At 57.4% G+C, this 15,160-nt stretch overlaps 1 protein-coding gene across 1 annotated transcript in view; it reads left to right on the forward strand.

Annotated features, from left to right (window-relative positions):
- Positions 1-9,374: 9,374 nt before the first annotated feature.
- The window catches only part of EVPL (envoplakin), a 28,873-nt gene continuing 23,087 nt past the window's right edge, over positions 9,375-15,160 (forward strand). Inside the window, exon 1 of the mRNA XM_058038603.1 lies at positions 9,375-9,448. Coding sequence (XP_057894586.1) covers positions 9,375-9,448 — 74 coding nt within the window. The remainder of the gene's footprint in view (positions 9,449-15,160) is intronic.

The raw sequence follows: 15,160 nt of genomic DNA on the forward strand, positions 1-15,160 counted from the left end.
CCTCTGAGGCGTGTAGTTTGTATTAGGAACACTGAGCACTCTTTGCCTCCCCAGCACTCAGAAGATCGAGGCCACACCATCTCCTGGGGCTGCTGAACCCCTGGGGAATGGCCACTTAGCTCTGGAGGAGGCTCTTCTGCTCCAAGGCTCAGATAACACCACTCCGAGGTGCTTGGCTTGTTTGTTTTGGTGTAATGTTAGTGGAAAGTGAATGGAGTGGGGTTTGTGAGCAGTGGTGTGGCTTAAATCATGGAAGGTGCTGATGAGGCTCAGGAAAAGAAACCTAAAAATGTAAATAAGGGGGGGAAATTGTTATTGAAGTCACCTGCATGATGCAGACCAAACCAGACTGACAAAACCGAGGCTTTTAGCCCTGCAGTGGAGCCTGGGCTGGCTCAGGTGGGGCTCACAGAGCTGCAGGGGCACAGGGCAGGCAGGTTAAGTGTCTGATGTGCAGAACAAACCAATTCCCTTGGGCCTGCCCAGGTGTTGGGCCTGGAACAGCCAGGGCAAGGTTCAGAGCACGTTGTGGGGCTTGGAAGCTTCCTCATTGCCCTGCTCTTTCATTGCTGCTCCTTTAAAGTGCTTGTGCTCTTTCCATGAATTAATTGGCGAGGAGGCCACGTGATTGCCCTCAAAACAGGAAACTCCAGCAGAATGGTCAAGAGGATTGCTTTCAATCAACTTTTCCTATGGAGTATCTTTGGGATTAGCACTGGAATTTTAATTACAGGCTGAGCTAGCCGTGTCTGGTACCATTGCATTTATTAAAATAAGAATGAGATGTTCATCACGGCCCTCACTCCACCACCAGTGATAGACCTGTGTCTGAGCAATGTTTATTTCTGGTTGTGCACTCTGAGGGGTCTGGGGACACTGGATGGGTCTCGAGGGACTTGTGGGGGACAGAGCATGAGGCAAACTGGGCAGTGAAAGAACTGAAAGGTGGCACGTGGGATTGCAACAGTCTGGCCTGGGAGCTCCTAAACAACAGTGTCTGCCTCCTTTGAAAAATGGGTTTGGGGGTGTTTTAAACAAGGGATTGTGTTGCTAGAAAATTGTTGCCTAATCCAAGCTATGGGTCACCCCAGGTGGGCACTGTCAGGAGTTCTCTGTGGCCTTTGTGGCTGTCTCTGGAGCAGCAGGTTGTAGGTTTGGCTGGCAGCTGCTGAGCTGAGGAGTGGGAAGTCCCTGTCCAACTGCAGTGGGACAGAATTCATCCTTGGGAGAAGATGCATCTGCTGAGGGGTTCCTGTGCTCCCTCACAGCTTTTGTGAACTGCCCTGAGAGCGCAGGTACCCTGTGGGCTGCAGCCAGGTGCGACTGAGGTGTTTGCTCACTTAAGGAGTGATTCAATGTGATACTCTGTGGCTGCTCCTCTTCCTTCAGGACGGGATGGCTGTTTTCAAACAGGAGCAGCTGGAAGTCGGTTTTCCTGCCAAGGAAAAGAGCCGGGTGGGAGGGAGGGAGGGAGGGATGCGTGGTAGGACCCCGGCAGAGCGGGGCTGGGAGCAGCCTGGGGCAGCGTTAGGAGCTGCCCGGCTGCTCTGCCCTCTCCTCCTTCCTCCCTGCTCCGGGCTGAGGAGGTGCTGAACTGCAGCTGCCCGCCCGGCCCAGCTGAGCTCCCGGGGTCTCTGCCCGATGCCTGTCCCCCTGGGAGCGGCCCCTCAGCGCTGGCACTCTCAGGGCCCGGTGCGCGGGAAGCCCCCGGAGCTGCTCCCGCAGGCCCCACCAGGCCCCACCGGCAGCCGAGCTTCGTGCTGGGCTCACCCCAACCACACTGAGGGTGAGCAGCTGTGGGAATGCAGCCCCTCCCTGCCCCTGTCCTGTGGGTGAGCGCTCCGGGCCTGGCCGCGCTGCTTTGGGTCTGAGCAGGGCCCGCTCCTGCTGAGCCCCGGTGATCCTGCCGAGCCACGGCGGCTGCCCCTCGGCCCACGGGGAGGGGATCACTGCGGGGCTCGGGTTGGGCCAAAGCAGGGAATTCCTCCTGCTGTTCAGGAGCATCCACCCCGCAGTGAGTGTGCTCACCCTCTGTGTGCTTTGGGGATTTACTTTGTGACAATGCTGGGGCTCGCTGCCAGCGGCAGAGCTGAGCCCAAGTGCAGACTCCGCCTGCGAAGGAGGAGGCTGTGTCCATCCCCTGCCCTTCCGTGGGCTGCTGCGAGGGACCTGTGGTGAAAACCTTCCCACCTCTGGCCTAAAAGGCAGTAATGGCTCAGAGGGGAGGTTTAGAACCACTTTCAAAGGGTGTTATTTACATGTCTGTTGTGCGCGGGCGGCCCTGGGCGCAGCTTTCATGTTCCCAGTGCCGTCCATTCACATCCCCAATGGATGCATCGCTCCCGCTCCGAGCGTGCACTGGGCATTTCCAGGCTGGGATCTTCGTCAAACCCCTCCACTGCTGAGCACCCGAGGTGCTGCCGATATTAAAGTCAGAATTCTTGCTGTGGGAACCATCGTGTCCCTGCCTCGCTGGGCTGCAGTACATTGTGTCTGTGCCCAGCGCAGACTCGGCGCTTTGCCCCAGGCTCACACGCTGTGCATGAGGATTAGTGACTCCCGTCCCTGCCCGTGGTCAGTCCAGGGAGCCGTGCCGGGGCTGTGGTGCCCGAATGACTAAAGAGCAGCATCAAAGCCTCTGAATTACCTTCAGTGCTTGCCTTTTTCCACAGAAGCAGGAGAGCGTCTAATTTTCTCAGAGCATCAAATTAAGTCGGGGAAGGTGAGGTCTGGCCACGGAGAATTAGCTGTGGCAGACACATTCATCCTGCTCTGGTCCCTGCCTGTGACACAGAAGCACTTACTGCTGAATCAGGCAACAGCAGCTCACAGTTGGAGCTTTGCAGGAGGTTTATGTGTGGTTGTAATTTGGGCTGGAAGCTGCAGTTTGGGGTATGAGCCCCCTTGGCTCAAATGTTCTTGGCTGCTGCACTTCTGCCCTCACAGATGGGTTGGGAGGTGTTTTGCAGGGGCTGTCACCATTCTGTGCCCTGCCTTAGTCACCCTGGAAGGGTTTGTCTTCTCTCCCTGATAGCCCTGTGGTGCAAGCAGAGCCCTTCCAGGAGCTTGGTTTGGTTTGGAGGGTGTCTGATCCTTCCTAGCTGGTGAGAGCACCCTCCTCCCTAAGGGCCTCCAGGTCTTGCTGGATGGGCTGCTCCAGCCTGGGCCCCTCTGAACACCTGCTGCTTCAGCCAGCTCCTTGTTGAAGTTGTTCTCCCCAGCAGGAACATCTGTGAGGACATGTTTCAGTTGGCCACCACCTGCAATCCACCATCCTGCAGGTATTCTGCACCTTGCAGGGCCTTTGCCTTGCACCTGGGGGTGGGGAGCAAACCTGCCCTCATATTTCACTTTCCATCGCCCATCACAGGCTGCCTGCCTGGTGCTTCATCCCAGCATTTGCAGGGCATGGTCCCTTCTCCAGGGCACTCCTGTTTGGGCAAAGCAGCTTTGAAACACTCCAAAAGCTCTGCTCTCCCACTCTGGTTCCATGGGTTCCTTCTCCAGCTGTGCCATGAGAGTGAAGGCTGCCTCTCAGGCAGGTGTTTAATTACCTCATTGCCTCGTTAATGATCTAGGACACATCTTGTTCAGATCCAATCACTCTGCCAGGGAGCAGCTCCTCAGCTGTGTCACTGGATAATAAAGCCAAATTTGCAGGCTGCATCCTGTAAGTTACAAGCAAGTTTTCCAGACAAAGTGTCCTGAGAATCTGCCATTAGTGAATTTATTTCGTGCTATTACAGCCTTGCTAATCCTCTGGGGAGAGGAAAATGAGGCTAAGGCGTTAACTGCTGCAGGGAATTGTCCTGATGTCCTGCTCCTTAGCTCTGGGGCTTGAACTCAAGGAGCTGCAGGATGCTGGAATGAGGCTGGAGAGGCCATGGGGTGGGAAGCAGGCAGCTCCTTTTGATGTCTGAAGGGGCTGAGGATGAGTAGTCTACAACAGCCCTGGGACTGGGCTGTTAAGGAGATGATGGCGTGGTGGGAACGTCCCCTGTACTTAGAGAGATCCAAAGGAGCAGGACAAGGGCTGCCCATCTGTGCTGTGCTGGCCTGGGCCACCTCTGGCTCCTGGGGAAAGATCCCTGGAGCTGAGCTGGCTCTGCATCCAGAGCCCCCTGACCCCTGGCAGGGCGCTGAGCCTGCCCCAGTCTGGGGAGCTCTGAAAGGGGCTTAACTCCACCTGGAGGGAGGATCCCGGGGCCTTTGCACTTCCCCTCTGCTTATCAGTTGGCAAAGATAAGGCAAAGCCAAACAAGGTTTGAGGACCCAGTAATTTTAGACTCCAGAGGATCAAGTGTCCCATTATCCCAGTGGTGAGGCAGTTTTTTTTCAGCTAGGCTGTTCTGAGGCTCTGGAGATTCACTTTGGCTTGTGGAGTGTGAAAACTGGGATGGGAATTGTATGAAACTGTGCTGGCCTTGGTGTCTGCAGGGCAACCAGAGGCTGAGGAGTGTGGGCAGCCAGGCTCTGATCCCTCCCAGGGTGGTGTGGGGGCTGTGATTTCATCCCCCACTGCTCCCCATGGCTTTGGGCACCCTCAGAAGGGTTTCCCTGTGGCTGAGGTCAGCTCAAGTGTTGCAGGCTCAGTCTCCAGCTGCAAAGATCAGGTGTCCTTTGTAAGCCTTGGTCTGGGCTGCCTGGACCTGCTGGTCCTGTTGCCAAACAAGGAGCATCTCAGGGAGCAGAGCATCCAGAGCAGAGCAGTGCAGAGGCTCCCTGGGGATGGGGATGGGCTGGTGGGAGCTGCTGGTGAGATGGGTTGGTTTTATTGGGTGTAAATAGTGGTCAGATACTGGAATCATCTACCCAGTGAGGTGGTGGAGTCATCATCCCTCGAGGAGTTCAGAAAAAGACTGGATGTGGCACTTGCTGCCATGATCTAGTTGAATTGTTAGAACATGGGTTGGACTTGATGATCTTATAGGTCTCTTCCAGCCTTGAATTTCTGTGTGTGTGTGAAATATGGGTCATTGTGAGCAGGGGCTTTACAGGCTGAGGAGATGCACAAACTGTTTTTCCATAGGTATTTTATAAACAGCTCTGGGCTGTTTCCAGCTTCCAAACAATTGGAGACCAAACCCCAACCCCCCCCACTGCATCTGTGCTCAGTGGCTCTTCCTGTGCTTCTCCTCCTACTTCCCAATGGTTAAATTTGTTGTAAAGGTCTTTCCCTTGCTCTGCTGTGGCACCCACTACTCTACAGAGTCATTTAGGACCTCAAAAGTGGAATTTCCCCTGGCCAGAAGCAGCTCTGGGTGTGTGATGATGACACGGGAGGTTTGGGCAGTGCTTTGATTTTGTTGCATCACGTCCCAGGGAGAAGAGTTCAAGAATGAAGGAGTTCAAAAGCAAGGAGGTGAAATGGGAGGAAAACTGATCCCAAGGAATGGTGTGCAGAGGTGTTCAGGAGGGAGAGGCGCAGGGGAGACAAGTTCCTTGTCATCCAAGAATGCAAATGGTCTTCACAGGTAACAGGAACTCATTTATGGGCCATGTTCACCTGCCATCCCCTCTGTAAAACCCAGCAGAGAGCTGATAAGGACAGCACCCATCCTGCAGCCTCTGCCAGCCTCTTGGGTGAGCCCAGGATGGTTCTGAAACCTTCCTGCCCTCAAAAGTTCTGTGCTCCCAAGGCCCCCATGGCAGCTGTGCCTGCAATCTGTCCCTGCAGGCAACCACTCAGCTGGGTGAGCAGCAAGAGGCAGCTGCTCTTGTGTGACTGCCCTGGAAAACCAGGAATCTGCATCCTGGCACAGCTCCCAGCCACGGGGAGAAATCCTGCTCTGGAAAACGAGTGAAGTGATTGTGACTCCCCATACCACCTCCTGTTGTGTCTGGAGCCCTGCAGGAGCAGCCAGCCCCAGGTCTGTTCCCTCAGGAGATGTGTCTGAGCCCCCAAAGAGAGCTGGAGCCCAGCTGGAATGAGCCTGGGCAAGGCACAACCTGCTCTGGGGTTGGCTTTGCAGCTCTGCTTTGGTGGCAGCATTTCCAGGCTGGAACAGCTGGGATGAGGAGAAGCTGCCCAGCCCTGCCCAGTGTGGGGACAGCAGCTCTGCCAGCTTGGCAGGAGGGAGCTTGGTCCCCATGGCAGCACAGAGTGATCCTGTTGGAGATGGAGCTGCCAGACTGGGGTGCTCTGGAGAAGGGTGGGGTGCCAGACCGGGTGCTCTGGTGCTCTGGAGAAGGGGACCCTTGGCAATGCCCTCAGGATGGCTCCCAGGGCTGTGCCCAGGCCTCAGCTGCACTGGGGCAGGTGGGCCATGCCCAGCTCCCAGTGCCAGGTGCTGCTGTGGGGGAGGCTGGGCTGCAGAACTGGTTGAACTGGTCTCCCTGCCTGTTGCTTCTTGCAGGGTCTGGGTTAACCACCGAGCTCTGCCCTGGCACGGCTCGGGCCAGTCTGGGCAAAACCCACAGGGATGTGGAGTGAGCAGTGCCTGGCACCAGTGTGAGTGTCTGCCATAATCCCCTGAGGATTCCTGCAGCTCCTTCCCCTTCCCCTGAGCACATCCTGGTGTCCATCACAGAGCAGGGGAGGCCACGCTGGCAGCAGCAGAACGTTCCTTGTGTGCCACAGGTGCTGGGCAGCAGCAGAAACTTCTGGGCTGGTGCTGTGCCAGGGCTGCTGGGCTGGCAAGATCCTCACCCCAGAGCCATCCCCTGGCTTCCCCTGCCAGCCTTTTCTGCTGAGGCTGGGATGGGGCTTTGCTGAGGGCTGGGCAAGCAGCAGGCAGCCAGGAGCTGCCCCTGGCATGGACTCTGTCCTCCTCCCTGCGTGGCTGAGCGAGGGAGAGGCAGCTGAGGCAGGCTGGGAGCTCAGCATCACTCCTGCATGGGGCTCAGGAGCTGGTGCCTCACACGGTCTGTGAGCAGCCAGGTGCCCTGCCAAGGAGGTGCTCTCCTGCCAGAGATGATCCCCTGTCTGTCTGTCCTGTCTGAGTGGCTGCTGCTGCCTGCCAGGGCGTGTGTCAGTGTGTGTGCCCAGGCTGACAGCAGGGACCTGAAATGCTGTGTCCTGCCAGGGCTCCTCACAGGCAGGGACACAGGGGAGGGACCCCAGCAGTGTGTGGTTACACAGAGCACAGCAGAGGAAGGTGCTGGGCTGGAACTGTGCAGGGGAGGAGCCCAGCCAGGGCTCCAGGCTGCTCCAGGTGATGGATGGCTGGGGAAGAGGCTGTGTTGGTGTGTGCTGGGTTTACTCTTGGTGCTAATCCTTAGAACTTCCTCCACGTGCCAGGGGCTGTTTTCCAGGGGATTACAGGCACTTGATCTTGTCCAGTTTAGTTTCCTGTGACAGGGAATGAATCCCCTCCTGGCCCAAGCAAACAGCAGCCCCCCACAGAAGAGCTTGCCCCATGCTTCTGTTTTGTGTGGGCACAAAATCGGGCCTGTGTGGAATCAAATGCGTTCAGCTCCCATCTCTGGCAAAGCTTTGTGTCACTCAAAGCCTTTGAATGCCAATGACAGGACTGGCTCTGGCCACAGAGCATCACTGCTGGCATCAGTGGGGTGTCAATGGCAAAGGGATGATCTCTCAGCAACCACTTTCCAACCTGTCTGTGTCCTCCCCTCTCTCCTGAGACAAGTGTGATTTAAATTTAAAGAGGACAAATGTCGGTTTCCCGGCTGTTTAGGTGGCCTGGAAAGGCCCAGGGTGGCCTTGGACAGCCCGGCACTTCAAAGGACGAGAAGAGGCTTCAGATCTTTTCTCGGTCTCGGTGTTTATTAATTGTTTATCTAAAAGATTTTCTCTCAGCCCAACAGAGGTCTGCACAGCAAGCCAGCCATGAGCACACTGAGAGCCCCCGGGGCGGTCACTTATCTTTATACCCGAAGTTACGTATACAATATTTATCATTTTCCCCAATACCTTTCACCCTTATTAACCAGTGCACTTTTAGTAATAACCAATCCCAAAATGCCACCATCACCACAGAAGATGGAGGCCAAGAAGAAGAAGAAGAAGAAGGACAGGACATGCCCCAATTCCTCCATCTTACTTCTTTAGACCCCCCTGTACAGAAATCCTAAACTCTGTGTTTCACTCTCTAATTAACTTTTCCCTCCACCATTCACCCAGTGAAATCCTCCCATCCTCATACAGGTGTCATCTCCTGTGCAGGATCAAAGTCCAGCCACCAGACACTTCTGGCAACATTCCAGGACTCCCGAGCCCCCCAAGGGTGGTCTCGGTCACTCTGCACCTCCATCCTGAGGTGCTGAGATCCCACAGACAAAGAGGTCACCCAGGAAGGGACAGTGGATCCTGGGCCTTTTCCTCTGGTCCTGGTTTGTCCTTGGACCTCACAAAACAGGTGAAGAACAACCCCCATAAACCTGTGTTGGCATCACTGGTGTCTCACTGGTGTTTATGTGGGGGCTGTGACCCCCCTCTTCTCCTGTGCCCTCCCTCCCTGGTCCTGATCCTGTGTTGCTGTGGGATCTGTGCTGGATCAGGGTTCCTGGTTTGTGGCAGCCTTTGAACTTGGCTTTGTCTGAGCCCTGGGGCTGGGCAGCCCCTCTGAGCCTGGATGGCATCCCCAGGAGCCACAGAGATGCCGGGGTGCTGCTGGGCTCAGTGGGAACCACCTGGGACTCTGACAGAGAGCGGAAAGAGCTGCCCAGAGGCAAAGCCTGGTCTGGTGCAGCCAGGGTGGCTGGGCAGAGCCTCAGACCCACATCTTTGGGTTGGGTTTGTCCCAAGTGAATCCTGGTGTTTGGGGCTCCTGGGATGCTGTGTGGAGCTGCTGGCCTCCCCTCTGCCCTGAGCCCTCAGTGTTTTCCTGGCAACCACAGGGCCACCTTGTGCTGAGCCTGGGCCAAAAGTTTGCCGGACTGAGAATTGTTCTGAGAAAATGCTGGACTGAAAATGTTCTGAGAGCTGCTGATTCCCAAACTGCTGCTGCCACCTCAGGAAACGCTTGGCTGGCTTTGTCCGTGGGGATGCTGCTGTTCTGTAGCACTTTAAACAGAGGCTGCAAGGAGATGCTTTACAATGTGCCTCGATGGCTGCAGTGCACTCCCTGCAAGTGACATTCCCAGGCTTTTCCTGCCGGCACGGTGCTCTCCGTCCCTCTGCTGGGAAGCTGCTGCTCGGCTGGGGCTCTGTGAGCCCGAACACTCTCCGAGCCAGGGCGAGGTCTCCCGTTCTCCCTCTGGGGCTCTGCTCTTTCCACCCTAAACTGGTTTTTCGAGTCATTTTTGCAGAGGTGCCTCCATCTCCGCTGCTGCTGCTCACCTGCGTTCGGGGAGGAGCCTCGCAGGAGCTGCTCTTTATGCGCCGCCGAGCGCTGTCCTTCCATCCCACACAGCAGAGCAGGGAGCCACCAGAGCCGTGCCGAGCCCGGGACAGCAGCTGGGACCTCGCCAACATGTTCAAGGGGGTGAGCAAAAGCTCCCCGAGCAGAAGTTCCCCCAGCAGAGGTTCCCCTGTCAAACCGAGCAAGTAAGTGTGACCCCTGTGTGTGTCACTGCTGTGACCCCTCTCTGTGTCACTGCTGTGTGACCCCTCTGTGTGTCTGTGCTCTGTGATCCCTCTCTGTGTCACTGCTGTGTGACCCTCTCTGTGTCTGTGTGACCCCTGTCTGTGTGTCTGTGCTGTGTGACCATCTCTGTGTCACTGCTGTGTGACCCCTCTCTGTGTCTGTGTGACCCCTGTCTGTGTGTCTGTGCTCTGTGATCCCTCTCTGTGTCACTGCTGTGTGATCCCTGTGTCTGTGCTCTGTGATCCCTCTCTGTGTCTGTGTGTCCCCCCTCTCTGGGTCTGTGCTGTGTGACCCTGGAGGATGACAGGGGATGGATGGTCATGGCTTTTAAGCCACCCTAAGTGCCATCCCCCTGTGGATCAGTGGTTTTTAAGCCACCCTAAGTGCCATCCCCCCGAGGAGCAGCAGAAGTTTGGGGTTTGCTGGGAGCTGATACCCCAATGTGCTGCCTGGCTGCTGTCCTGGTCTCTGGTGGGCTTCATGCTCCTTCCCAGCAGTGTCTGCAGCCCCTGGAATGTGCTCAGAGCTGTGGTCACTGAACAGGGAGGTGCAAAAAAAGCCCTTTTTGGGCAGGTAGGAGCAGGATAAAAACAGCCTCTGTGCTTGGGTGGAATGGGGTGTGCTCGGTGCTGATGCAGATCCCAAGCTGGGTATGAGATCCTGGGATTCCCTGGCTGTGTGAGGCTCTGGGATTGCAGGACTCCCTGACTGTGTGAGGCTCTGGGATTCCAGGATTCCCTGGCTGTTTGAGGCTCTGGGATTCCAGGATTCCCTGGCTGTTTGAGGCTCTAGGATCCTGGGGTTCCCTGGCTCTGTGAGGCTCTGGGGTTCCAGGATTCCCTGACTGTGTGAGGCTCTGGGGTTCCCTGGCTCTGTGAGGCTCTGGGATTCCAGGATTCCCTGACTGTGTGAGGCTCTGGGGTTCCCTGGCTCTGTGAGGCTCTGGGATTCCAGGATTCCCTGGCTGTGTGAGGCTCTGGGATTCCCTGGCTGTTTGAGGCTCTGGGATTCCAGGATTCCCTGACTGTGTGAGGCTCTGGGGTTCCCTGGCTGTGGGAGGCTCTGGGGTTCCCTGGCTGTGGGAGGCTCTGGGATGCTGCCCTGGATCCCTGGAGAAGGATGCTGAGCCTGCTGCTGCTCAGGGGAAGGACATGGAGAGTTTGGTTTGCTGGTGGCTGCTCTGCCCCAGCCTGGGACAGGCCAGGTCTCATCCCTGGGTTTGCCTCTTTCAGACCTGCTGGGAGCACCCTGCTCTGGGGAAGGTGTCCCTGGCCATGTCCTTAAAGCCCCTTCCAAACCATTCTGTGGTTCTATGAAGAGTCCCTCAGTGCTGAGGGAATGAGATGTGTGGTGCTTCCCAAGGATCAGGGACTCCTCTGGGAGGAGGAACTCCTGCAGGGAGATCTCAGCCCTCCCTCCAGCTGCTCTTGTTAAATCAGGATTATTTTCCACCTTCCTCAGCAATTTTGCACGTTGTAGGGTTGGTTGATTCCATGGGAATTCTCTGCCCTGCCATGGCTGGAAGCTGAGGAAGCAGAAAGGGGACATGCAGGGTGAAGGGGGTGCTGGCCACATCTCTGGGGCCACCAGCAGCACTCCAGGACAGTGTGTGTGTGTGGGGGGGGGACACCTGGGGGGTCACAATGTGCTGCTTTGGGGCCAAACCCCAGGTCAGCCAGCACACTGAGAGGGGGAGCAGGGCAGGGAGCAGGGCCTGGGGACAAGGTGACCCCCCCAAAGGCTGGGGCTGCCTGAGGGGTGTCAGCAGCTGGACCCTGCCATGGGAACCTTCAGTGGAGCTGAGCATGCACAAACTCACCTCAAAGGCAGCTCTGGGGGCTCTCTGAGCCCCCAGCTTTGCCTGGGGCCTGGCTGCACTGAGGCACCTCCCCAGCAGCCTGGAGCTGTGTCAGGCTCTGCTTTATTCAGCCTCACTAATGCAACCTCTGCACCTCCCCAGCCAGCTCCCAGAGCAGCCTGGGGATTTCTCAGCAGCTGCTGAGGGTTTGGGCAGGCTCTGCCCCAGCATGAACCTCCCAGAATAACTGGAGCTGCATCCCAGCAAGACCTCACAGCTCTTCCCCTGCAGGATGGAGGCTGGAGCCAGCAGCACAGCAATTCCTGAGCTGTGCTTGTTCCAGGAGGCACCAACCATCACACACAGCCTCATTTGCTTGGCCATGGCCTGGGGCTGGGTCAGTGCCCAAAGTAGCTGAGAAAATGAAGGTGGATGAGTTGTCTTGGGAGCAGCCAGCAGCACACGCTCTGCAGATGGCCCCAAGAAAGTGTTGGTGGCCCACAGCTTCTCTTGGTGGTCCCAAGGCCAGAGCCTCAGCAGCAGCTGAGTTTGCTTTTCTCTGGGGTTCATGATGAGCAGCTGGACCCCCACAGAGGGCTCCTGGTCCCTGGGGATGTGGTGTTGAGCCTCCTGCCAGGGCCCTTTGCTGTCTCACCTTGGTGGATGCACCCCAGGGAAGCATCAGCAGCACAGGTTTGTGCCCCAGGAGCTTCCTGGCTGTGCCCTGCTCCAGGTGGAGGCACTGCAGGGCTGAAAGGGAAAACTCTTGGGAAGGTGGAATTGGATTGGATCTGGCTGGACTGGCTGTGCCTGGGTGTGATTCTGACAAAGGAGGTGGATGGCAAGGCACCTCCTGGGATTTAAGTGTCTCCTGGGATTGCTGCTTTTCCCACCATCTGCCTCTGCTGCTCCCATCAGTCTGGAGCAGTGTGGGGACAGGCAGGGCTGAGGTACTGATCCAGAGCTGGCAGGGCTCAGGTACTGATCCTCAGTTCCTCAGATCCAGACTGGCAGGGGTTCAGGTACTGACCCAGAACTGGCAGGGGCTCAGGTACTGACCCAGAGCTGGCAGGGGCTCAGGTACTGACCCAGAGCTGGCAGGGGCTCAGGTACTGACCCAGGACTGGCAGGGGCTCAGGTACTGACCCAGAGCTGGCAGGGCTCAGGTACTGACCAGGGGCTCAGGGGTGCTCTGCTGGGATCTGCTGGCAAACCAAAATGTGCCAGGACTTCTGTGTGTGTCAGGGAGAACAGACCCAGCCTTGGGCCCTTTTCACCCCACGAGGAAGGGACAGAGGGGTCAGGGACTGCTGTGGGTGGAGCTGTGGTGCTGCCCAAAGTGCCCTGGCAGGGGTGACCAGGAGTGGGGACAGTCCTGCTGCTGCTGGGAGACACCACCCGTGCTGTGCAGCTGGACTGTCCAGGAGGCAGAAAGTGGAAGGAGAAATGAACCAATTAATAATGCTAATAATAGTGCTGTGCCTCTCCTAGGCATGAGATGGCCCTGGGGAGGAGGCTGCCCTGGCTGCTGAGGAGGAGCTTTGCCCAGCTTGCCCTCAGCCATCCCAGGGCTGTGGCTGTCCCATGCTCTGTGTGTGGTGCTGGACCTGAATTTCGGGGGGCTGAGGGGTGTCCAACATCAGCTAATGGCTGCCTGTATCCCACCTGATGCCAGGTGCCTCACACAGCCCAGGTGGCAGCATGTCCACCCTGAAATGCAGGGCCCAGCTCTGGCTGAGTGAGAGCAGGGATGGACATGGGGACACCCCGAGGAGGGACAGGAGGACATCCCAGGGAGGGACAGGGATGCATCCACGGGCTGTGTGTGTGGGTGTTTGCACAGACTCCCCTCAGCACACCCTGCTCCTCCTGAGGTGATGTTCTCCAGGAATTATCCCCCTTTCCTGAAAACCAGGCTGTTGGCAGCAGCATCCTGCCCTCCAGCCTCAGGTGCTCCGTGCAGCACAGCCTGGCATGGGCTGAGTCCCTGTGACCACGAGGTTGCTGACATCTTTTCTGGCCACAGTTTTGTTGTGGCTCAGCCTAAACAAAGCAGGTTCCTGTGCCCAACCTTAGGAAATAAGGGATGGAGTGCTCCAGTGTTTCCTTCAAGCAGAAGGGGAGTGCCAGCAGGAATAAACAGGATTGTTTATCGTTGGTGATCTACCATCCTGGGGAGGATGGATCCTCACTTCTCCCCTCTTGGAGCAGCACAGAGTTAACCACAGCCACGTGGGCTCAAACAGGACACCCCATGGAGGTCTTTAGGCAGGAGCTGGGTTCAGGCAGAGCTGCTGGGGCCGATGCTGTTCCCGGGCTCTGGGAGAGGCTCCGGGCCCAGCCCAGCCCAGCCCGTGACTCACATCCCCTCCCTGCCACAGAGCCCGGGCAGGAAATTTGGGTGGTGCTCAAGTATTTGCTCATGGGACACCACCTCATTCCAGGCGTGTCAGGGATGAGTGGGAGGTTGTGTAACCTCCTGGGGAGGGGGCACCTCCGGGAGCTCCAGCCTGCGGCACGCTCAGGCTCGCAGGGACCGAGCCCTGTGCTGCTCCCACCCACTCACCCACCCACCCTGTGCATCTCCCTGGGCACCGCGGGTTACAGCGAGAAAGGGCACGATGGAGTAGGAGGGATGATTAACGGGATGTTAAACACGGGCTGTAGCAGGGAATGATGCTTTGGTGGTGATGGATGCTCTGTTTGGGCTCCACAGTCCCTGGAATTAGATCTGGAGAGCAGCACAGCCCAGCTCAGCAGTTCCCTTTCACCTCCTGATGAGCCCTGCAGGCACGGCCAGCCCCAAACCTGGGGCAGCTGAGAGCTTGGGAAATTAAAAATGAGGGAGGAGCTGGGGAAAGGAGACAGCAGGACGCTGTGAGCAGGGGCACTGGGGCTGTGCTCCCTCTGGAGCCACATGGGCTCTGCTCAGTGGGGGCTGAGCTCACTTCAGATGGGAGCTGTGGCACCCGAGTGCTTGGCTTGGGGTGACCATAGCACTCCCTGGCATGTCAGAGTCACTTGGGGCTGTAATAAATTAACATCCCAGCACCAGTTCCAGCCTTTGGAATGAGCTGGAGCTTCGAGTAGGAGCTGGAGCAATGGCAGAGCCATCAAGGGAAGCATTTCCCCCATCCTTTGTTGATTCAGGGGCTTGGAAGGAAGGCACATGGCTAAAGGGCAGGTGTGGTGGCTCTGCTGCAGGACATCACCTTACTCCTACCTTCTTCTTCCACCAAAGAGGCACCAACCTGCCCTGAAGAAGTGTCCCCACTCCAGCTGACCCCCATTGATGTCCCAGTGCTGCTGCTCAGACTCTTCCCTGCTCTCAGCTGCCAGCACCAGCACACAGTGTGCTCAGCTCTGCTGAACTTTGTCCCCTCAGCAGCATTCCGAGGCTCCATCCCTGGTGCTGCTGTCCCTGCCCACCCTCCTGGCAGGGCTGTGCTCTCCCTGCCTGCAGGGCAGGGCCAGTGCTGTCCCCAAGGGCTGTCAGAAACAACAGGACACGGGGACAAAGGTGGCACTGAGCTTTGTGCTTCCTTGTCTGCAGGGAGCCTTGGGAGCCATCCTGTGCCTGGCTGAGCCTTTGGATCCAGCTGTTCCAGCAGGGCTGCTCGTTCCCTAGGGTGGGACAAGGGCTGTGATGGGATGTGTGGTGGCACTGAGGTGACAGCAGGAGGGAATGGCTGTTGGAAACCTTCAGTGGAGCCCCACTGGGGTGAGGAGGGCTGGTAGCTCTGCCATGGCCTTGGGAAATTGGAGTCTGGGAACCACAGGCTGTCCTGAGCTGGAAGGGACCCACCAGGATCAAATCCAACTCCTGGCCCTGTGCAGGACACCCCAAGAATTCCACCATGTGCTGAGAGCACTG

This window comes from Melospiza georgiana, chromosome 21 (genome assembly GCF_028018845.1).
Source record: "Melospiza georgiana isolate bMelGeo1 chromosome 21, bMelGeo1.pri, whole genome shotgun sequence".
NCBI classification, from domain to species: Eukaryota; Metazoa; Chordata; class Aves; order Passeriformes; family Passerellidae; genus Melospiza; species Melospiza georgiana.